Below are 24,937 nucleotides of genomic sequence, written 5' to 3'. Positions count from 1 at the left end.
TTTGTTAAAGTCATTGCCCATGTATCCACTAGCTGCATTCATCAGGTTTATCACGTCATGGTATTGAGTTGACTTTGATTTTTATGAACAGAATAAAGTATTAGCTTGAGTTCCTTCCAGATTTTTGCTTCTAAAAATGACATGCTTTCCTAGTTAAAACTATATTTTTTTTTAATCAGTCTAAAGCCATTTGCTCATTAACACTGTATGAACGGCCCTACTTTCTGGAAATCATAAATACTAGAGGCATAATAAGGATAATTTATACAAAAATAAGCCTCAAATATGAACTCTTGCCTGTATGTGTGTAACTTTTTTTTGTCTTAGTCAAGGGATAACAGATCTGCTAATCCTTTACCCCTTTGAGTTTGCATAGTGCTGAGTTTTGACTGAAAGAAATGATGATGTTAGGGTAGGTGGAGCTGGGGGTGTGGGGGAGTTTTTAAGTCTTAGAAAGCAGTCCCTTGCTCCCAACCATCCCATCTCTGGTTTTAACTGAAGGCAGAAGATGACTGAGTGACTAACATGACCAAAATAAGTGGGTTTCAGCTTCAGATAGGATAATGAAGTTGCAAGCTCATTTATCATGCAGATTTTGGATTTTTATCACTGATAGCCTTGCCCCTGAGGCCTCTGAAATGGCCCCACCAGCAGACCCTGCTAGAAATCAAAGCACTAGTCCATGATATCTCCATGCCATGCCCTGACCTCACTCACCCTGTCCAATGTTTCAGACCTCTCGCTATAGCACAGAATCTGACCTCTTCCTAGCCATTAAGTTCTGAGCTCTCTGACCCCTAGTGATATTAGCCCTCAATCTCTGCCACCTCCTCCAGCTGGCCATTTCTGCTGCTGACCTGATAATTCTGTGGCCCATTCCCCATCCAACTGAAGACCCAGCTGTCAAACTCTTAAACCTTACAGCATGGAAGGACTAAATGGTGAGTTCTCCACCAGCACCATGTTTCTGATTAACCAGCTGCCAGCAGGTTATATCATTGGAAATTTTGTCCAGTCAGTAGCTAACCTATAGGCTGGGAATTCACTGTTTACTGTAAATTCTGGCCTGATTCACTGATAAATGGGTGATTTCAAAGTTTACAAATCTCTATATTTTTGTTAATTTGCTCATTTGTGGTATTGGCAGTTCTTGCTCCATCGTATGTTGTTAAATCATTCAATTTTGGATGGAAAGAATTCTTTAGGATTTCACCTCGCATTGCATTCTGCGATCCTAATGTTTTATAACGTCAATAAGAACAAATTACAACAGGGATCCACTTTAGTCTTTGTGAAGATTAAATAGTGTGCATTACTTCATGGATCTTAACGGTTTGCTTTTTAGTAAAGGTCTTGTGCAATGATATTCTGAAGCCTTTGAACTTTGCAGCGCAAAAGGCAGATACCTGTTCTGTTGCGTCTGTATCAGTATTTTGCTTAGCAATCCAGAATTAATCCCAGTGCCACGATTTTTCTATTTAACTTCGTGTCTTTCTCTGTTTCAAATAACTATCCAATTTTCTTTTTAAGGGATGAAATAATCTCTGCCTAAACTACTCCCTTTGGTAAAATATACATGCTGCAAGAACAGTCTCTGTAAAAATATTTCTCAAACCATTTCTTTGCTCCCTTAGTGATACTTTTAATTTGTTGACCCTTTGTCATTAACTCATGAACCAGAGCTAATAGAACTTCCCCATTCACTCCTGTCAAGATTTGTCATCACTGTAAAGTCTTTCCAGATGATGTCCTTATCTCAAATCCTTGCCGTTACCAAAGCCACTTCTTTGCAGTTCTGTAATGGAAGATCAGGTTTGTTTGATAGTGAGATTTTTCAATGAACTTCACTATGTTAAAGGTGCTATGCAAATCCAAATTGCTGCTGTTGTTCGTGGTTTTGTTCCAGTGAAATAGTTTTCATAACTTTCTGACAGCATTCTGGTGAATCTGTGCTCTGTGCTCACTTTAGTATCCATTCCACAGTCAGGCACCCAAAACTGAAAAAGGGTCGGTTAATTATGGTCCATCCAGTGTCATGTAGAAATGTGCATTATATCTTGAAATGTTCGACTCTTGATTCTGTTTAGAAAACCCAAAATTCTATTGTTTTCATTATATGGCTAATCACATCTTCAGTAATTAAATATTTCAATCCCCATTTATCGACATTTGTCAGCAGCTGTCTATTAAATGTTAATCTGTGTTGTGTTTTTCTCTTTTTTTTAATGCAATCATCAGCCCGTAAGATGTAGGACCAAAAGTAGTCCGTTCACACTATCAAGTCTGTTCTGCCATTCGCTCAGATCATGGCTGATCTAATAATCCTCAACTCTACTTTCCTGTCTTTTCTTCATAATGCTTGATTCCCTTCCTAACTAAAAGTCTCTCTATCTCAGCCTTGAATTTACTTAACATCCCAGCCTCGACAGTCAGAGATGAAATTCCTCTTCTTAGAGTGATAGAGCTATACAGCATGGGGAAAGTCCATTAGCTCTGGTTCATAAGTTAATGACAAAGGGTCAACATCTTTGGTCCAACTCGTCCATGCCGACCAGATATCCTAAATTAACCTAGTCCCATTTGCCAACATTTGGGCCTTTTTCTTCTAAACCTTTCCTTTTCATATACTTATCCGGATGCCTTTTTAACAGTTGTAATTGTACCAGCCTCCACCACTTCCTCTGGCAGCTCATTCCATATGCACACCACCCTCTGCGGTCTCTTTGATATCTTTCCCTTCTCACCCTAAATCTATGCCCTCTAATTTTGAACTCAGCCACCCCGGGGAAAAAACCTTATCTATTCACCATATCTGAGCCCCTCATGATTTTATAAACCTCTGTAATGTCACCCCTTAGCCTCCAGCACTCTAAGGAAAACAGCCCCATCTTATTCAGTCTCTCCCAGTAGCTGAAACCTTGCAACTTTGGCAACATCTCTGTAATTTTGTTCTGAACCTTTCAAGTTTCCAAACATCCTACCTATAGCAGAACTTCCAAACCAGAATTACATGCAGTATGCCAAAAGTGGCCTAACCAATGTTTTATACAACCGCAACATGACCTCCTAACTCCTATACCAAGTGCACTGACCAATAAAGGAAAACATACTAAACAACTTCTTCACTATCCTTTCTACCTGCAGCTCCACTTTAAAGGAAGTATTAACCACCCCTCCAAGGCCTTTTTGTTCAGCAACACTCCCCAAGACCTTACCATTATGTGTATAGGTCCTACCTGATTTGCCTTTCCAAAATGCAGCACCTCACATTTGGCCCATCTGATCAAGATCCTGTTGTACTCTGAGGTGATCTTCTAAGCTGTCCACAACATCTCCAATTTTGATGTCATCTGCAAACTTAATAATTATATCTCCTATGTTCACATCCAAATCATTTATATAAAGGTCGAAAAGCAGCGGACCTAGCACCGATCCTTGCAGTGCACCACTCGTCGCAGGTCTCCAGTCTGAAAAGCAATCTTCCACCACCACCCTCTGTCTTCTACCTTCGAACCAGTTCAGTATCCAAATGTCTAATCCTCCATGTATTCTGTGTGATCTAACCTTGCTAACCAATCCACCATGTAGAACCTTGTCGAATACCATGCTGAAGTCCATATCGATCACATCCACCACTCTGGTCTCATCAATCATCTTCGTTACTTTTATCAAAAAAACTCAAGTTAGTGAGATGTGATTTCCCATATGCAAAACCATGTTCCCTGACTTTTCCTTACCAACTTTTTAAAATCATGGTACCATGCTATCAACCTCCAGTCTTCTGGCACCTCACCTGTGACTATTGATGATACAAGTATCTCAGCAAGAGGCCCAGCAAACACCTCCCTAGCTTCCCACAGAGTTCTTGGGTACACCTGATCAAGTCCTGAAGATTTATCCTCCCTTATGTATCTTAAGACATCCTGCACCACCTCCTCTGTAATATGGACATTTTTCAAGATGTTAGTATTTGTTTCCCAAGTTCTCTGTCTTCCATATCCTTCTCCACAGTAAACACTGATGCAAAATACTCATTTAGTATCTCCCTCACCTCCTGCGATTCCACACATCGGCTGCCTTGCTTAGGGGCCCTATTCTTATGCTTAGGGGAGACAGGCCACCTACTTGCGGAACGTTTCAGAGAACACCTTTGGGACACCCACACCAACCAACCCAACCGCCCCGTGGCTGAACACTTTACCTCCCCCTCCCACTCCGCCAAGGACATGCAGGTCCTTGACCTCCTCCATCGCCAGAGCATGGCAACACGACGCCTGGAGGAAGAGCACCTCATCTTCCGCCTAGGAACTCTCCAACCACAAGGGATGAATGCAGGTTTCTCCAGCTTCCTCATTTCCCCTTCCCCCATCTTATCTCAGTCTCAACCCTCGGACTCAGCACCGCCTTCTTGACCTACAATCTTCTTCCTGACCTCTCCGCCCCCATCCCCTCTCTGGCCTATCACCCTCACCTTAACCTCCTTCCACCTATCACATTCCCAACGCCCCTCCCCCAAGTCCCTCCTCCCTACCTTTTATCTTAGCCTGCTTGGCACACCTTCCTCATTCCTGAAGAAGGGCTTATGCCCGAAACGTCGATTCCCCTGCTTCTTGGATGCTGCCTGACCTGTTGCGCTTTTCTAGCAACACATTTTTCAGCTCTGATCTCCAGCATCTGCAGTCCTCACTTTCTCCCTTTGGGCCCTATTCTCTCCCTAGTTGCCGTTTTGTCCTGAATGTATTTGTAGAATCCCTTTGGATTCTCCTTAACCTTATTTGCCGAAACTATCTCATGTCCCCTTTCTGCCCTCCCGATTTCCCTCTTTAATATCCTCCTTTTGCCTTTACACTCTTCTAGGGATTCACTCGATCCCTGCTGTCTATTCCAGACATATGCTTCCTTCTTTTTTTCTTAACTTCTTTAGTCATCCAGCATTACCTACACCCACCACCTTGCTCTTCACCCTAACAAGAACATACAATCTCTGGACTCATTGTCTCATTATTGAAGGCTTCCCACTTTCCAGTCTATCTTAAATATTCAATTATTTAATCTGACATTGTGCACCCTAGACCAAGACTTTCCCACAAGTGGAAGCAAATTTCTAAATCTGACCTGTCAAGTTTCATAAAAATCTTGTATGTTTCAATAAGGTTGCCTCTCCTTCTAAACTCCGTTGAGTACAGGCTCAACGGCTCCTCATAAGACAGTCTGTCATACCTGATATCAGTCCAGTGACTCTTCTTTCGATTGCCTCCGATGCCTATATATCTTTACTTAGATGATTGGCCCAGAAATGTTCATTTTATCTCAGCTGCGGTCTGACTGGTGCCTTTATATAGTTTTAGCAACACCTCCCTACTTTTATATTTCATTCCCTTTCATCTCAACAATATTCCTTTACTCCATCCATTCCCTCATCGCTCATTCATTCCCACAGTCCACTATAATCCCACTCTTAATGTCTAACTCTTTGACCAGTCATACTCTTGGCTCTGGAATTCCTTCTTAATCTGTCTGTGACTTCAGCTCCTTCACTTCCTTTGAGCTTTCCTGAGAAACCACTTTTATAGATCTCACTTTTGGTTGGTTCTTCAAATATTTACTTAGCTGGCTATCCATTTAAGTTGGATTGCAAACCTGTACATTGCTTTTGGACCTTTGACAGTATTAATTACAATATGAATAGAAAAATGTAATTGTTGCTAAATGCTTATTTACTTAAAAGATAAAACTTCAAACTTCTCTATTAGACACAGCAGAATGGTTGTATCATTTGTGTATTTGTCTTTGATCACTTAGTTTCTCTATCATCACTACACTATTAAAACTCATTCCTCCCTTAAAATTACTTTCCGACTGGGAAACAGCTGATGGTCTGTGTTTGCAGTACTGTTGAGTGCCATATGTTCTGGAAGCAAGTTGGTCTAGATTTTCCTGGGCTTTTTCCCTGTTATGCTATCAGACTCCAATCCTTCAAGATTTATTGTTCCTATAATTGCTGTATATACAATCCTAAATGATGCTAAACACTGCATTCCTAACTTCAACGACTGCACGATATATGCCATCTTTTATGGCCTGCAATTTTAAACAAGTTAATGCATTGATAGTAGAGCATAACACGAAACCAAGGCTGCTCAAACAGTTTTCATATAACAATGGACAGGGTTGTCAAAATCCAAGCGTACAAGCTAATACGAGGTTCTGATGTTGGGTTGTGTGGTGCATCATCACAATTGTGCCCCTGACTCAGCGGGAGTAACACCACAGCAGCACAATATATATATATATTCACAAGTCCCACCCGCTCCAGAGGTGTGTCGGAACATCTCTGAATAGGCTGATTTGAAATTAGAGTAAGTTAGTTTAAAAGAGGCAATACAAACTGTCACACTTTGTCCTTGATGCTGTTCTCCAATTAGTACAGATGTTCTGGTGTGAACAGCTAGGATTCCTGTTCTGTTGATACACGTTTAGAGGCATTAAATATTGTAAAATAATTCATGATTTTTTTTAAATATCCCTTTGAGAATTTAGATAGTGACGTTTCCTGACAAAGGCTCATTAATAATCCATTATTGACAAAAATGCTCAATACCGTACCTGTATTATATACACAGTTCTATTTTCTGTTATCTACTACAGATACATTTCACAGCCTAGAGTGGAGAGGTTGCTGTCATTAATCCTTCAGGCAGGTATTTCCATATGTTAACTGTAGTGGGTGTCCTGGCAATGATTAAATGCTTTGGCACATTTAGCCATGAGAACAAATCAACCTACTTGCATATTTTGTATGTCAATCTATTGTTTGCCATCTGAAGAATAGCCAGCATTAAGTTCGATAAATTGTAAGCAATGCTGTTGCCATAAGGGTCTCAATCTCTTCAGAGACACAGACTCTGAAATGAACATCAGCCCATTTAACTAAATGTTGGCCAGCATGATGTGCGAAACATGGAAATTTATACCCAAGGGATATCTAATAACTGAAAAAGAGCAATGCTACTTTCCAATGCTTTAAGAACATAGAACAGTACAGCACAGTACAGGCCCTTCGGCCCTCAATGTTGTGCCGATCTTTTATCCTACTCTAAGATCAAACTAACCTGCATACTCTACATCCATGTGCCTATCGAAGAATTGCTTAAATGTTCCTAGTGTATCTGACTCTACTACCACTGCTGGCAGTGCATTCCACACACTGTTGTGGAGAACATATAGAGAACCACCAGGAGACGCAGAGAGTTCTTCAAGAAGTAGGTATTTTATTTGTAAACAAAAAATCGTGACACTGAGGAAGCAGATTCTCGAATGCCCACGAACCTCAGGGTCCATGGATTTTTATATATTTTTAATCATGTTTCTGTTGGCTTATCAGCATGTCCAACTATATTAATCAAAGTACCTCACTCTAGCTACACAATAAACCAGTGATGTTAGTTCCCATTTTCTCTTTAGTTGTGCATTCTACTTAATGTTATTCTAATGTCATGGTTAGATATTTATTGCTAACTGTGCTACAGTGATCTTTCCATTCCAGACTAACCTGTCATGATAGATATTTAGCTCTTCCATCTGTTACAATAGTCTCCTGTCTTAAGCTGACTCTACTAACTATTAATTAGATATTTTAATGTCATGTCCCAAATATTTATTGTCCTAATCCTGTCATAATAACACTTAACAGAGAAACTTGCTTTATTTCTTGTGTTATCTCATCACGCCATAGTGACCTTTCAGCCTAAACCTTACTCTGCTAATTGATGTAAGAATGTTCCACTATGGTTATCCCATCCTGCCTTCCACAGAACACAGATTGCCAGTGGTCTTCTTGCTTTAACCCTTCCCATGCTTTCATGTTCTCTATTTTCCATAGCACCTACCTCTCTCTGAGTAAAGAACCTATCTCTGACATCTCCCCTAAACCTTCCACTAATTACTTCCAAATTATGTCCCCACATGATAGCCATTTCCACCCTCGGAAAAAGTCTCTGGCTATCCACTCTATCTATGCCTCCCATCATCTTGTACATCTATCAAGTCATCTCTCATCCTTCTTTGCTCCAGTGAGAAAAGCACTAGCTCCCTCGACCTTTCTTCATAAGACATGCCTGCCAATCCAGGCAGCATCCTGGTAAGTCTCCTCAGCGCACTCTCTAAAGCTTCCACATCCTTTCTATAATGAGGCGACTAGAACTGAACACAATATTCCAAATGTGGTCTAACCAGGGCTTTATAAAACTACAGCATAATCTCACTGCTGTTAAACTCAATCCTCCTGCTAATGAAAGCCAACACACTGTATGCCTTTGTAACAACCCTATCAATTTGGGTGCAACTTTGAGGGATCCATGGACGTGGACCCCAAGATCCCACTGTTCCTCCACAATGCCAAGAATCCTGCCTTTAACCCTGTATTCTCCATTCAAGTTTGACCTTCCAAAATGAATCACTTCACACTTTTCCAGGTTGAACTCCATCTGCCGCTTCTCAGCTCAGCTCTGCATCCTGTCAATGTCCCATTGGAACCTTCAACAGCCCTCCACAACTCCACCAACCTTGGATCATTGGCAAACCTACTAACCCAGTCTTCCACTTCCTCATCCATGTCATTCATAAAAATCGCAAAGAGCAGAGGTCTCAGAACAGATCCCTGCAGAACACCATTGGGTAACCGAGCTCCGGGCTGAATACTTTCCATCTATTACCACCCTGTCTTCTATGGGCCAGCTAATTCCATATCCAGACAGTCAAATTACCCTGTATCCCATGTCCCCTTACTTTCTGAATGAGCCTACCATGGGGAACTTATCAAACAGCTTGCTAAAATCAATGTACACCACATCCACTGCTCTACCTTCATCAATGTGTTTTGTCACATCACCAAATAATTCAATAAGGCTTGTGAGGCATGACCTGCTCCTCACAAAGTCATGCTGACTATCTCTAATTAAACTATGCTTTTCCAAATAATCATAAATCCTGTCTTTCAGAATCATCTCCAATAATTTGGTCACCGCCAGCATAAGACTGCTCTGTTAATTCCCATGGTTATCCCTATTCCCTTTCTTGAACAAGAGAATAACATTTCCCACCCTCCAATCATCTAGTACTACTTTGGATTGTGGGAGGAAACCCACGCAGACACAGGGAGAATGTGCAAACTCCACACAGACAGTTGCCCAAGGCTGGAATCAAACCAGCAACCCAGGCGCTGTGAGGCAGCAGTGCTAACCACTGAGCCACTGTGCTGCCCTGTTTTGTTATTCTTTCAGTTACACTCAGTGAGTCAGTCCTGATATAGTGAAATGTCTGACAATGTGAAATTTCTCCTGATTAACAAGATTACGTTACCAAACAGAGTGTATCTATACTTTGTAGAATACCCAACATAATTTTGAATATTTGTGGCGGCGGCAATTCACATGTTGTTAAAAGTACATATGTCAAATCATATTTTATTTGCAAAAATTCTAGTAGTATATGGAATAGTCCTAAGGTCTGCTCATACTTCCTCAAATAAAATCTCATTCAGTTGGAGATGATTTTGCCTATAGACAAAGTTATAGTCTGTCCTGTGCTTCTTTGGTAGAAAGGGATCTGTTTGCAAATAGTCTTTTTGAAATGCCTTGTGACAGAATGGTCCCTCCTGCAGACTATGCTTTCATTATGTGACATGTTCTCTTTTAATGTGATGAAGTTTTATTAATTGTAAATGCTGAGATGTGAAAATTTAAGGTAGCTCAAGATATGTTACACAAAAGGAAATGAGAAAAAAAGGTGCCATGCTTTAGGAACACTGATTCAGATACTTTGGTTTCTGATGCATCTTCCTAAGATGTACAAGTTGTGATGAAAGGTGTATCATTTATAAATATTAACATCATTTTTTAAAATTGAATTTCAAAATAGATGTAATTGGGTGCAGGCTTTCCTTTTCAAAAAAAAGGTCAGAGTCCTTTTGGAACAGTGACTAAATCCAACATTTTGTCATAATGTTGGTGATGGCAGATCCCTATGATGCTAATAAGACAGTGCTTATACTGTTGTGTTTATGACAGGAAGAATACACAGGGAAGGCCATTAGCTTTATTTCCAGTTCAGGAGAATCCAGGATGAGCAAACTTTTCTCATCCAGTTCCAAAGACTCCAGGGTTGAATTTAGAGGCAAGTTTAGTTTCTCTCCTAGAAGCAGCTCATGGAATAAGTCACTTCAGCAGAAGGCTTTAGCTTGTAAAACTTTGAAACCAAGAAATTTTGGTTAGAAATCTGTAGGTTATTACAAATGAGAAAAGTGTAGGCTCTTCAATTTGTGAAAAGTTCGCATTAGCAAATTTGGAAAAGATTTATCAAATTACTCTTTACAGTCCACAATGAAGTAAGTTTGTTTTGCTATGTGTTTTAAGGTCATTACTCACGTATCTTGATTTTTTAAAAAATTTCTTCTTATTTATTGTTAAACTAAGTCTGGGGCCTTTGGTGAATATGTCTCTGTGACTAGCCACCAGATTAATTATCCAAGTAACGAACGAAACAAAATAATTTCTATCAAGGCAGATTCATTTTGATACCTGATTTGTCCATTAGTACCATCAGCTGGGATCATTATAAAAGGCAAATAAATAATCCCACATTTTAATACAATCGATTGTCTTACGTACTGTAAACTTTGGAATGAGAGTATTGGATTAAATCAAGCAGCTGTTTTCTACTGACCGGCTAAGCCCCCCCCCCCCCCCCCCCCAGATGAAAAGCCTATGCCGAAACATCAATTCTCCTGCTCCTCAGATGCTACCTGACTTGCTGTGCTTTTCCAGCACCACACTCTCAACTCTGATCTCCAGCATCTGCAGTCCTCACTTTCTCCTCTTTGAAATGTTTTAATTGGGTGACCTACATATATGAATTGGGTACAATTAAACGCTTGCATGTGATGCTACTTTTCAATTTTAGGCCTGTTGTGTTTTTCTTTGCTTGATGGAACTGAACATCTGTTAAAATATTGAAACTCAAGCAGATTTTATACACTTACACCCGCACGGTGGCACAGTGGTTAGCACTGCTGCCTCACAGTGCCAGAGACCCGGGTTCAATTCCCACCTGGTGCAACTGTCTGTGTGGAGTTTGCACGTTCTACCCGTGTCTGCGTGGGTTTCCTCCGGGTGCTCCGGTTTCCTCCCACAGTCCAAAGATGTGCAGGTCAGGTGAATTGGCCATGCTAAATTGCCCGTAGTGTTAGGTAAGGGGTAGATATAGGGGTATGGGTGGGTTGCGCTTCGGCGGGGCGGTGTGGACTTGTTGGGCCGAAGGGCCTGTTTCCACACTGTAAGTAATCTAATCTAATCTAATCTAATCTAATCTAATATTATTGGTATTTCTGTGTAACTGATATACCCAGATATAATCAATGTGGCTTATTTCATGCAGTAACCTGAGAATACAACTTAGAAAACCCATATATATTACATCAGCTTCAAATACAGTCAAGCAACACCAGTTCTGCAAATTAATCTGGTTGGAGATTGGGTTAAACTTCCACTTATTTTACCCAAATCATGAGAGGTGTTCGATCTAATAACTTCTGGCATCAACTAACGAAAATGGACTATAAAAGTCATTTGAACATTAAATTTCTTGTAAAATCTCAAATTCAGGAAATTTATTTTTTCAGCAACTAATTTTTCTTTTCATCTTTTTTGTTCTACCTCCATAACCCAAGTCCCAACATAATTAAAGATTAATTCTGTTGCATATCTTTCTAGGATATGAAACAGCTGTTAAATTTGTAAAGGTCCAACAGAAACTCCGAATTTCAAGTGATTGTGGCAAAGCATTGGAATGTTTATTTTGCAAATTACCCAACTGGGCACCTCCCTTTTTCCTCTTGTCATATTATATGAATGCAGTTTTCCATTCCTTTGAGTGTCATGAGCAATTGCAAGGCACTTAGGAAAATATAGCAAAAATGAAAACAAGATTCTTAATGCTGAGAAAGAAAATTTGATTTCCCCCTTAAGGTTTCAACATTAAGTTCAGAATCTTGCTAATGAGTGACAACTATCTTTATTTATATCTCATTATTAACTAGACTCTACTCATCTTCATGCCTCTTCCAAATTTCCTCTATTTTTCCCAAGAAACTTGCTGGCACCAATAATCAATGTGAAAGCGAGAGTGGCAACCTGATGGCAGCAGCTTACCACCTGTTTTCTCAGCCTTCATCTAACTCTATTTTCATAAGACCATGAGAGGTACAAGGAGAAGTTTCACACTATTGAGATTGTGCTGCTATTCTGTGAGATCGTGGCTGATCCATTAATACACAGCTCCACTTCCCTGCCTTTTCCTTAGACTCCTAGATTCCTTATTGATTGAGAATGTGTCCATGTCAGCCATATTAGTGGCAAAAACATTACATTCTGCTTCAACCAGTGGCCATGTCTGAAGATGAAAGGGCATCAGTCCCTAGTGTGGTCAAGGAGTATTATAGTCAGTCAGGGTCATCACTGCAGTTGGTCACTAGGTTCATCCAGTTCTAACCCAGAGGTTTGGCTACAGTTATCCCTATAGGTCAGGTACAGCCAGTCTGGGAATTGCAGCTATGTCATCTGGAATGATCCCAAACTTCAGTCTGGGAGAGCAGGTGGGCCACGTCTTCCTGCCATGAGACAGAGGGAGGATCTGAGTATGATGACAGTGGATGGAAGAGAAGTTAGTGGTCATGATAAGCAGAAGAGTTGATAAAGGTGTCCCCAGTGAATGAGCAGGAAGCACAGAGGGCATGAAGGCTTTGTCATTTGAGAAGATGCAGTGGTTCAGAACCATTGAGTGATCATCATGCTTGCAATAGTTAGAGTTTTAATCCAAGAGCCTTGATTAGATGGGTGTGGTAAGATTAAAGTGATGACCCTGTGAATACATATAAGACAGCAGAGCACAGAATCAGTAACCTTCTAACTGAAAAATATCTCATTGTAGGAACATGGGAACAGGAGTAGCTCACTCAGCCCTTCGAGCCTGTCCCACCATTCAATGAAAGAATCATACAGCATGGAAACAGACTGTTCAGTCCAACTGGTCCATGATGAACATAATCCCAAACTAAATTAGTCCCACCTGCCTGTCCCTGGCCTATATCCCTACAAACCTTTCCTGTTCATATACCTATCCAAATGTGGTTGAATTCTATGTACCTGCCATTGGCTCATATCCCTTAATCCCTTTGCTGAACAAAGATTTATCTATCTCAAATTCAGAACTAACAAATGATCTTGCATCAGCTGCCACTTGTGGAAAGAAGTTCCAAGCACCTACCATGTTTTGTGTGTAGAACTGATTCATAACATCTCCTGAATAGCCTGGCCCTAATTTTTCACATATGCCTCTAGTTCTAGAACCCCTAACCAGTGGAAATACATGTTTTTTTCTACCCTGCCTTTTCCTGCTTAATATCTTGAAGACTTCAATCGGAACAATTCTTAACCTTCTAAATTCTAGAGAAAACAGACCTAGTTTGTGTGATCTGATCTCATAGTTAACCCCTGACACCTAGGTGTCATTCTTGTAATCTTACATTGTACTCCTTCCAAGGCCAATATTTCCTCCTTTAGGTGTGGTCCTCAGGTCTGCTGACTGTACTCTAAGCCATTCCTGCTGAAGGGCTTTTGCCTGAAACGTCGATTCTCGTGCTCCTTGGACGCTGCCTGACCTGCTGTGCTTTTCCAGCACCAAACTCTTGACTCTAATGTCCAGCATCTGCAGTCCTCACTTTCGCCTGTACTCTAAATAGGGTTGAACCAGTGTTTTGTCTAACTGCAGGATAACTTCCATGTCCTTGTATTCCAGTCCTCTTGATACAAAAGGCAGCATTCCATTGGTCTGCTTGATTATTTGATCTGGGCTGCTGTTGGGTCCATGCTGGCTGTGACTGGTACCATGTCAGTCAGTCAACAGGAAGAATCATTGCCCTTCTTTCCATCACCCCTGAGGTGAAGCGGGATGGCAGCTTCTCTCTCTGGGCCATGTCATCAGCAAGGTGGTGGAGCTCCGGAGTTTGAAAGGCAGTTCCTTGCTTGCAGTGTCTGAGGTGCTGTGCAGGTGGGGATTGAAATGGCAGTGTAAACCTCTCACACTCCCGACAACGGTACAGCCACTTCTCCTGCTGCATAATTCCATGTAATGAGTGTCACAGAGAGCAGTTGCATCATTGATGTGATGAAGAGTGGAAGATTGCACGAAGAAGTTTGACATGGGTTATGGTGGACTGGGTACCATAGATCTCGTTTGAGAAAACATTTTGCCGAAAGAAGCAGGAAAATTCAGCCCTATTTTGTACTCCAAACAGTTTATGGAGATACTCATCACTAAATATTCCTGTGAGCAGATTTCATATCCTGTTCAAGCTGAGATAGACCTTATTCTGATGTATTTAAGTCAGCAAAAGTGTTACAGACATTGGAGGTCATAGCATGGTCCCAACATGTCTTCCCACTCAGTCGAATGGAGACTGATATGATTGCAAAGAAAAAAATGAAGTGTTTATAACACCTGCAACATTGTAGCTAATAAGAACAGACAAAAGACGGGTTTTCTCCTTTATTTTGAAGGTAAGAAAGCAATTCAGCACCACTTTCTGAAAGAAAAACTAGCGGTGGTCAATAAATATGGCCTAGCCAGCAATGCCCATGTATCTCACTCACACACACACACACGTTATCAAGATGCAGACTTAGAAGCCTGTGATTTAACGAAATGGTTTTGTTTGCTGTAGCAGGTTTCTGGCTTCATACCAGTCAAAGGGATGTGGAACAACTAGTCAAGAGGAAGAGGGAAGCTTACTTAAGGTTGAGGAGGCAAGTATCAGACAGAGCTCTAGAGGGTTACAAGGTACCCAGGAAAGAACTGAAGAATGGACTTAGGAGTGCTAGAAGGGGGCATGAAAAAGCTTTAGCCGGTGGGATTAAGGAAAACCTTAAGGCATTCTAAACTTATGTGAGGAACAAGAGGATGATCAGAGTGAGGGGAAGGCCGAACAGGGATAGTGGAGGGAACTTGTGCCTGGAGTCGGAAGAGATAGGAATTAAATTTGTTTTCTTCTAATCGCTGAAAACTGTTCTGGAATCCCATGAATTCTGGAAAATCAGAACAAATGCACCCTACTGTCTCTTCAGCTATACCTTTGAAAACTCAAGACTCTTTGTCCAAACACTGCCACTATTTAATTCCATTTATGGTCCATTCTTGAATGCCTTTGAAGTTACTGACTTGGTTGGCTATTTCAGCTTGAGATATTAATCTTACAGAGTCTCTAGAGAAGCAGGGAAACTTGTGCAACAGCTTCCTGATTTCCATGTTTAAAGGCACGTTTGTGGTCGCTGGAAGTTGCTGTGCAATTTAAAGTTCAAATGGCGAGTGCTGACAGCCGCCTCATTATTTTTATCAGATGTCCGGGTGTTGTGTCCCATTTTTGTTTTGACAGATGCTGTAGGGAGGAGAGAGGGGAGGTCCGTAATGAATACTTTGCTTCAGTATTCACTACTGAGAGGGACCTTGACATTTGTGAGAACAGCATGAAACAGGCTGATGTACTCAAACAGGAGAAAGTGAGGACCGCAGGTGCTGGAGATCAGAGCTGAAAATGTGTTGCTGGAAAAGCGCAGCAGGTCAGGCAGCATCCAAGGAGCAGGAGAATCGACGTTTCGGGCATCAGCCCTTCTTCAGGAGTGCTGGATTCCTGAAGAAGGGCTGATGCCCGAAACGTCAATTCTCCTGCTCCTTGGATGCTGCCTGACCTGCTGTGCTTTTCCAGCAACACATTTTCAGCTCTGATGTACTCAAACAGGTTGATGTTAAGAAGGAGGATGTGCTGAAAATTTTGTAAAAACCTGAGGATAGATAAGACCCCTGGGCCAGACGAGATATACCCAAAGCTCCTACATACAGTATGTCATTCACTGCTCCTACCTGACATTATTACCGCGGGATCTCTGGCATCCTCCTGAGAGCGCGGCTATCACCATTCCTTCACTGTTGCTGGGGCAAAGTTCTGAATCCCTCCACTAAGGACATTGAGGATCAACCTACAGCATGTACACTGCAGCTCACCACCACCTTCTCAAGGGCAACTAGGGACAGGCATCAATGGCTTTACAAGGTGAAATCTCTGAAAGGCTAGGTACATGTACACCATCCACCTCCTTTCGAAGAGAAAGTGTAACTATTTACAATATTAATTGAATTCTAAATCTGTTTAACCTGGAGATGATTTACTGATATGTCAGGATCTCAAGTGTTTGGATTTTTCCTGATATTTTATCTCCGTCAATGAGGGGGAGGGGCCGGTCTCACAATATTATCACTAGACTATTAATCCAGAGATGCTCCTCTAGCTTATCTCTCCATGCTGCAGGCTCACTGCCTTTATTCCTGATGAAGGGCTTTTGCCCGAAACGTTGATTTCGCTGCTCGTTGGATGCTGCCTGAACTGCTGTGCTCTTCCAGCACCACTAATCCAGTATTTGATTTTCAGCATCTGCAGTCATTGTTTTTACCTTATTAATCCAGAGACCCAAGTAATACACTGTGGACCTGGGTTTTAATCCCAGGTTGGAATTGGTGGGACTCAATTATTTGGTAGAATTTGAATTCAATAAAAAGAATCTAATTGTAAGAGTCTAATGATGATCATGAATCCATGACTCGTAATCCGGAATATCTGGCTAATAGTCTGGAACATGGGTTTGAGTTCAATAAAATTTGGAATAAAAATAATTGACCTAATCACAACCATGTAGGCCTTCTTATTGTCGTAAAACCCATCTGGTTCACTAATATCCTTACAGGAAGGAAATCTGACGTCCTTACCTGGTCTGGCCTAAATGTGAATGCAGACCCTCAGCAATGTGGTTGACTCTTAACTGCCCTCTGAACAATAAGGGATGGGTAAAAAAGTGCTGGCCGAGGCAGCAAAACCGATATTCCATGAATAATTAAAAAAAAATACATTCAGAAAGAAAGTGAAGAGTTGAATTCTTCCTTAAGTATTAAATTGTGACTGATCTAATCATGGCTTCAGCATTATTTTTCTGCCACCTTGGCCCCAATGAGATCCCAGACCTAATGGCAAATCCTGGTTCCATCTGTATCTCTTCTGAAAGGCCATATGCACTCCCAGCAAGAGCTATTGCTCTCAGTGGCACGGTTGGGATAACAGCTATTTGATTGGCCAACAGCTCTGGGGGATGTGACTGCTTCTCCAGTGGGCACAGAAATCCCTCCTCAAGCCAGTTCAAGGCTCCACAGCCGGTAAACAAGGTGGGGTCACAGGCAAGTTCAAACCCTGACTTTCAAGCCAGAGTACTCCCATCTGTCCACTCACTGTACCCCTTTGCAAACTCTCTGTGGCATCCACACAAGCTGCTTCACTGCTTATTATATTGTCAGGAGATTTGGCAATAATACATGGTCTCTTTATCCAAGATAAATAAATGCAGCTTGAACAGTTGAGTGCCCAGCACTGATTGCTGTAGCACCCCATTAGTTCCAGTCCAAATCTGTTCAAATGAAAAGCAAGTCTTATACTGGAAACTTTGTTTGCATGCTGACTATAGGGGTGAATTTCCTTAGTGTTTTTCACTTCACAGCCAACCTCTGACCACGTTAGGCCAGCAGAGTGACAATAGCCTCAAAACAGATTATCCTCTAAATTCAGTTTGGATTTATTAATCGTATCATTTTTTAAAATTGACTGAAACAAATGACTCTGCTGCTTATATTAATATTTGATGGGTCGTCTGTCAGTCTCTGATACTTAGTTTTTTATGTGAGATCATGGGTCACTTAGCGTCTCATGGCTCCTTTTCCATAAAAGTATATAGCTCTGTATTGTTGCAGCCAATCTATTCAGTGTCTGAACACGATGGCTGTTCCTTTGAGAAATGCTACGTGTGGACATGGATCATTACCTCTTGCATGCTCTTTCCAGGATTAAAATTCAGTAATATCTATATAAATATGAATTACCAAATCTCTTCCCTCGACAAAATTCGAGGATTGATTTTTCCCCGCTCCTGAAGGAGTGGCAGTGACTAGTCAGTCGGAAAATATGGCAAGATCAGAGAAATGAGATTCTTGATGTTAAGCAAAGAAAATCGAATTTTTGTGACCAACTCTGAATTTTGAAATGAAACCCTCATTAATAGCAAGAGGCCTATTTGTTTGCATTAACATGCCATTAGTATGGAATCTCCCCTCATTTATTTGCAGTTTCTGATTCTCTCTCATGCTGGACAGAAAGGAGACAGTGGAAAATTCTAACATGTAAGTCTGAGCAAGTGACTGGCACCTCTGACTCACTACTTACTTCTCCTGGCCTACCAATCCCCAACATCACAGGATATGTTTCATGGGCATCGACCGTAAGCACACCGTATCCATGAAGGTGTGCATCAAACAAATACCAGCCCTGCCACATCCTTACAGTATATCTCTGACTCACTCAGAATATAGTTCGCTACATAAACGGTGCATTCCTGAGCACACCAACACCTTACAGTGGGATGTTGCTGCCAGGGTACTTTGTGCACAGGGACAAATGTCCATCTCATGGTGCCATTGCACAGTGCAGGGATCCTCACCTTGTTTTCTTACTTCTCGTACTTGAATACTTATAGAATCTCTAACTTGCCTTGCCTTTTAGCATAAATTAAAAGCTAAGCGACTAGTAATGCTCTCAGCAGTGATCAGTCAAGGGGTGGCCAAATTGTCATACAAAATAATGCAACTTTACTATCACACCTACAGTATGTGCCAACAGTACATGTAGCAAATACTCACTGAATGCACTTCAATCAGTTTTCCATGTCTCAAAGTTAAAAGTGAGACATCCTTTGGTCAGGGGGTACTGGCACAGGATGTCATGGGCAGTGTCTGATATGAGTCCAGGGCCTAGGATACAATCAGCTGGTCACTTAGGCCACCCAGTATCAGGAGTCCATATTTCTACAGTCCAATGCGACCAGCCTGGGGTTTTGCAGCAGATCAGTTGGAGAACTGCACTGAGATCAGTCAGGGGTCTATCATTTGTCAGTTGGAGCAGTTTTATCAAGTCACTCAAAGGCTTGGGCCACAGTCAGTCTGTTCATCGAAAATCTCTGGGTGTGTTTCAGTGGAAATCAATTCTGGGAATCGGAGGCAGCATTTGGAATGTAGAGGAGACAATACTTGTGAAGGGGACTGACTGTACATAAAATGTTGGAGATGAGAGCATGTTAGGACAAGGGATAATGCGAGAGTGTGTGGGGATAGAGATTGTCATCAAGGACCTTATGATTGAGTTAGCTGGCCTTCTCCAGTACACTGAGAAATATGTAGATGATGAGAACACTTTGAATTTGTACACATTAGTTAATGTTGCATTATCTCTCACTATCTTAAAATCTAGTTTTCGATGACAGCACAGCAAATGGTAGCAACAATTTGTGGGTAAGTTTCATGCAGAGATCTTTTTTGACATGTTTCAACCGTTAAGACGTTAAATATCGAGAAAAACAACATTGCTGTGACCTCATTTTTTCCTTTAATAGATGTGCAAGTTGCAAATTAGCTCTATTTAGTGTTAATTGGAAATGCAAATGCTACATTAATTATTTTTGATGCATTGCTCAGTGATTGCTCAGTCCTTTGAGTACGGGAGTTGGGAAGTCATATTGAGGTTGTACAGGACATTGGTGAGACCTCTTCTGGAATACTGTGCCCAGTTCTGATCGCTCAGGTATGGGAAGGATATTATTAAGCTGAAGAGGGTTCAGAAGAGAATTTCAATGTTGTTATCAGGTCTGGAAGGCTTGAGTTATAAAGAAAGGCTGGATAGGCTGGGATTTTTTTGACTGGAGTGTTGGAGGTTGAGAGACAACCTGATAGAAGTTTATAAAATATTGAGAGGTATAGATAGAGTTAATGATAATTGTCTTTTTCCTAGGCTGGAGGATTTCAAGATGAGGGGCACATTTTTAAGGTGAGGGGAGAGACATTAAAAAAAGACATAGACAATTTTTTTACGCAGAGGGTGGTTCATGTGTGGAATGAACTTTCTGAGAAAGTGGTGGATGCAGGTAAAATTACAACATTTAAGAGACGTATGGACAGATACATGAATAGGAAAGGTTTAGAGGGATTTGGGCCAGGAACAGGCAGATGGGATTTATTCAGTTTAGGATTATGTTCAGCATGGACTGGTTGGACCGAAGGGTCTTTTTCCATGCTGTATGAGTCTATGACTCTATTTGCAAACTTCAAAACTATCATTGAACTTTAAACAGAGTCAGTTAGAATTGTTTCATTCTAAACCATGGGCTAAGTTTGAAATATGATCAATTAAGTCATCAAAGAGACTGTATTTGAATGGTAGTTTTATTTTGTAGTCCAGTCCTTTAAAACCTTCCCTATATGCGATGGAGCTGTCTGGTCAATATTGTTTGAAAATGACAGCAACGTTACTACCAAAGGTCAAATTTTGAAACTAATGATAATATCTGGCCCATTGTTTGAAATATTTAGTTCTTGTGACCTGTTAAGTCAAAGGTGATGGCTAAGTCAGTGAATTGGGATAATTTCCTGACTACAAATTACCCAGTCATAAGGGGAGCTTAGCTAACATTCAGTGTTACACCTCCACTGGTATCCATGTACAAATACAGATATTAGTGCTGCCATGGATAGATGGACCAAATGGCCTTATATGTGCTTCATCTGTGCTTTAATTGGCTGGCACTCTGCTGTGATGAAAATTTTTATTTACTGTAATTTATGTTGCTTTGTTCCTTCTGGTCTGTGAATGGAATTTTGACTATATGTCATATGCAGACCATTTAAAAAAAAGGAGTGCTTGAAATTGAGAGGACAAAATAAATGCTTAGAAATTGTAATCCAGAAGAGAACATGTAAATATTCAAGCATTTGATCAGAGCTGAAAAGCTACAGGGATGTTTTTTACAGGACAAAGTGGATGTCAGCAAAAAGAATGGCTGTAAGTCAGACATTGCAACTGAGTGTCAGTGGAAGTGTGAGGATGGTGAAAGACAAGATGAGTGTGGTATCACTTGACAGCAGGTCTCTTGGAAGGAGTAACTTTGAGCAACAGCAGCTAGTTTGTAGCGGGCATTATACCTAAGCTCAGTTAGTCATAGTGTACGCTTTGAGGAAATTGCTATGACACTTAACTTGTTCTTAAAAGAAAAAGTCAGCCCTTGTGGTTCTATAATTCATACACTATGAATGACTCAGCCTTTTTAATCTACCTGAAGTTGTTTTAGATAGCTTCACTCTACAGAGACCACTTTAAGCATTTTTTTATTGATTGTATAAGCACTTGTGAACATCTGCAGTGCAGTAATATAATAGCTACAAACTGGTGGGAACAGATAAACCATTGCAAAAATGCTTGCATTCTAACTGTATGTCTACAGATACCTTATGATTAACTGAGTGAATGAATATGATTCACCTGTCGGCTAATTTTAATTGATTATAAATAAATCTGATTACGAAACCTGACTATTTCAGGGGTTTTCTGGTTAGTTGATAGCATCCCTGCCTCTGGGCCAGAATGTCTGGGTTTGAGTCCAGCCTGCCAGGGAGGTGTGAGTAACACGTCTGAGTAATTTGGAATAAAGGATCCACTGCGACTGTCAAAATCAGAACTGTAGCAGTGCATTTATGTTAGCCGAGGGGCTCTAATGACATGCTGATAGCGTCCCTGTGAAATGGAAAATCTGAGTTCAAATCCCCCCTATCATAGAGATGTCAGAACAGGTCAATTTTTTAAAAATATATTTTTGAAACTCAACTGTTGATACTTATCTATTCTTGGATTATCTCCCTGTTAAATTAATGAAATATTAAATATCATTTTTGTACCTTGTGTGTTATAAAAAAAATTACTGTTCAACAAAACTTTGATATTTCAGTTATGCACGACATAGCAATGCATTTATTATGGACATGTCCATCAGATATGAACTGTAAAGAAGTTGAAATGATCACAAATGATACTTAGTAACTTACATACTTAGCAATTTGCACACTGCACTGAACAGAAGCTGCAAGAAACAGTGCAGAATTAAAAGGCTGTTAAATATCACTATTTGAAATCCAAATTTGATTTAAAGATCCCCAATCTACGTTTAATATTTTGTTGCTGGGTTCAATCATTACAATCAATTGAGTTGAAAAATACCATAAGTAAAGAATTTTATTACAAACGGTCGCAGTTTAATGGTAGATTAATGGATGTGACTGTACTCTCTCACCGGATTGTCTAAAGAACGCTTGCTGTATTTAGAATTCCTCTGAACAGCAGAGGCAGGGGGAGCAAAAACTGAAAGTATATTACCATCTCCTATTTTCCTCCCTGGGAGAGAACTCACCAGAACAATTGCTGTATCCTTTGAGCAGCTGTGCGGTTATTTTGTTTCTTTTTCTAATTGACTGAGATTTAATTAGCTGTTTCTGTATAATGGTGTAGCTCTGTGAATAATACCCTACCCATGGCCTGCTGTGCTGTTTAGTAAATTCTTTTGCTTTAAAAATGTTGTCGTCTTCATCCTACATTGATGCTTATAACCTATCAAATAGAGTAGTCATATGTTTGCAACATTTTTGTCTGGTTTCGTTATGTTCTGTTGATGTTCATCAGCTATCCAGAAGAAGTCTGCTCAGCCCTGGTGATTGCTAGACTGTGTTCAATCTATTTTTATCACATAGTAACCGTGACGGGGGTGGGGATCTGTCTTTCACATTTAGCACCAATACAGTCTACTAGCAATGAATTCTGGGTGCATTCAACTGGCAGCAGCTCAAAAGGAAGCCTTTTCCTTTATTAGGTAAAAGCCATGTACTGCAGAGTTTTCTTAGAAGAGAATTCCAACAGGATATGTTGTGAGGAAGGTTTTGGATGACAGCAAGGAGGACTAGGCCTCTTACAGCCCAGAGTGCTGGGGTATCATGGTTTTTGTTGAACTGCCTTTGCAACATGGTGTGAATAAATTGTGAACGAGCCAAAAGGCTTGTCTGGCTTCAACTCTGAGCAGAAATTCCCAAAGCCCTTTTCTAGAACATCAATCTGAAAGCTGAAGATTTCATTATTTTTATAAAAACAGAGAAATGACCAGAAGAGCTGGCAAATCTCGAATAGCTTTAGTCATGACTGAAGTGAAATAATTCTGCTTACACATGTAAGCTCAAATCCTCATGAAAACATTGTGGAATTTAAACTGCTGCAGCATGTCTGTGAACAGTCATATCCTCAGGAATGTGACAGCTTGCGATCTGGTGGCCAGTTATAAAAAGGTAAGACCAAAATAGTTGGAGAAGTTTGAATTCAGCTCTTTACTTTTCAGCAGTTGATTTCAAATATGGAACTTTGATCAATTGATAGGTACCACCATGTATTTCTTCTGGGTCATTTAGTCAATTATAAATTAAGTGTCCTCTTAATCTAACTGGTCAGTTCCTGCCTCTTTGCTGTCTGTTTTTTGATTGAGCAACAGGGTATGTTACAGACTATTAATGCAGTAAATGTGATGATATTGTGTTTTTTATTTGCACACATATGGATAAAATCTTTTCGTACTAAATGTTTAATATTTTGGGGGGTGGGAACTGTGATAGATGTGCAGATGCTAAATGTTTCAAGATATATAAATGCTTGTTCTGGAGTGGACAAAACATTAATAATCTATTTGTACTTTGTTATCACTAATGTTTGCTTAGCTGTAACCAGAATACTGAAGGAAATTAAACCATATTTTCTGATATTTCGTCACCATTTGCTTCATGACTCTCTGCCTCTTGTGGACAGACATAGCCTATGCTACAGATTCAAATGTTTGCCTTTTGTTGAAGTCTGTTGAATGGAAAATCAAATTGTCAGCATGTTGATAAATGATGTGCATTACTGTCTATATTTATTGCCATTCCTTAGTTACCCTGAGGGCATTAGGAGTGGAGTTTATGGCTTGGAAGACAGGATAACTGGAAATATTGACAAGAGGTGGTAAGGCCATGCCAGGACAGCTCTTTGGCGTAATCCTGCTATCGGAATACTTGCCCCAGGCAAACCAGGAATCAATCCTGCTGGCCAGTCCGTGGAGGCAAGTGGTCAGGAAGCAGTCCATGTCCACGTGCAATAAAACCCAGACCATCTCCAGGCTTGGGCTGACAAGTGGCAAGTAATATTTACACCACACAAGTGTGACACCACACCAGGAAGTGATCAGCTCCAATAAGAAAGAATCTAATCTTGATCTTTGATTACATGGGAATTACCGTTACTGAAACCTCACTATTGACATTCTAGGTGTTACCATTGATCAGAAATTGAACTGGACTAACCATCCAAATGGTGTGGCTAAAAGATCAAGTCAAAGGCTAGGAATCCTGCAGTGAGTAACTTGTTACTCCCCCAAACCTGTTCATCTACAAGACGCAAGTAAAGAGTGTGGTGGAATACTCCCCACTTGCCTGGATACGTGCAGCTCCAATAACACTCAAGACAAAACAACCCTATATTGGCAATATGTCCACAAACATTCACTCCCTCCACTGCTCATTCAGAGTAGCAACAGTGTGTACCACAACTCCCGAAAGGCACGACATGAAAACATCACCACCTAGTTGCCTTCTAAGATATTCATCATCTTGCCTAGGGAATAAATTGCTATTGCTTCATTGTCAGTAGGTCAAAATCCCAGAATTGCATCCCTCACAGCATTGTGTATTTATCTGCAGCACATAAACCGCAGCAGTTCAGCACCTTTTCCAGGGCAACTAGGAATAGCAAATAAATGTTGGCCCAGGCAGTGAAGGCTATATCCTAACCTATGAATGAATTTTAAAAAGGGGTGACTTGGCAGCCTCGCTGGTGTTTTGCCAT

General features: G+C 40.7%; 1 protein-coding gene across 5 annotated transcripts in view; it reads left to right on the top strand.

Annotated features, from left to right (window-relative positions):
- schip1 (schwannomin interacting protein 1) overlaps positions 1-24,937 on the top strand; it is an 829,255-nt gene that overhangs the window by 746,837 nt on the left and 57,481 nt on the right. The window contains exon 1 of one of the 5 annotated variants that reach the window (XM_072572734.1): positions 22,880-23,352. The exons of the other annotated variants lie outside the window; for them this stretch is intronic. Within the exon in view, the coding sequence (XP_072428835.1) occupies positions 23,254-23,352 (99 nt within the window). The 5' untranslated portion in view covers positions 22,880-23,253. Of the gene's footprint in view, positions 1-22,879; positions 23,353-24,937 lie in introns of those variants that run through there. 5 annotated transcript variants of the gene reach the window in all.

The sequence above is a fragment of the Chiloscyllium punctatum genome, chromosome 6 (genome assembly GCF_047496795.1).
Source record: "Chiloscyllium punctatum isolate Juve2018m chromosome 6, sChiPun1.3, whole genome shotgun sequence".
NCBI classification, from domain to species: domain Eukaryota; kingdom Metazoa; phylum Chordata; class Chondrichthyes; order Orectolobiformes; family Hemiscylliidae; genus Chiloscyllium; species Chiloscyllium punctatum.
The sequence above is the reverse complement of the archived record's forward strand: the minus strand, read 5'-3'. Positions and strand labels throughout refer to the sequence as shown.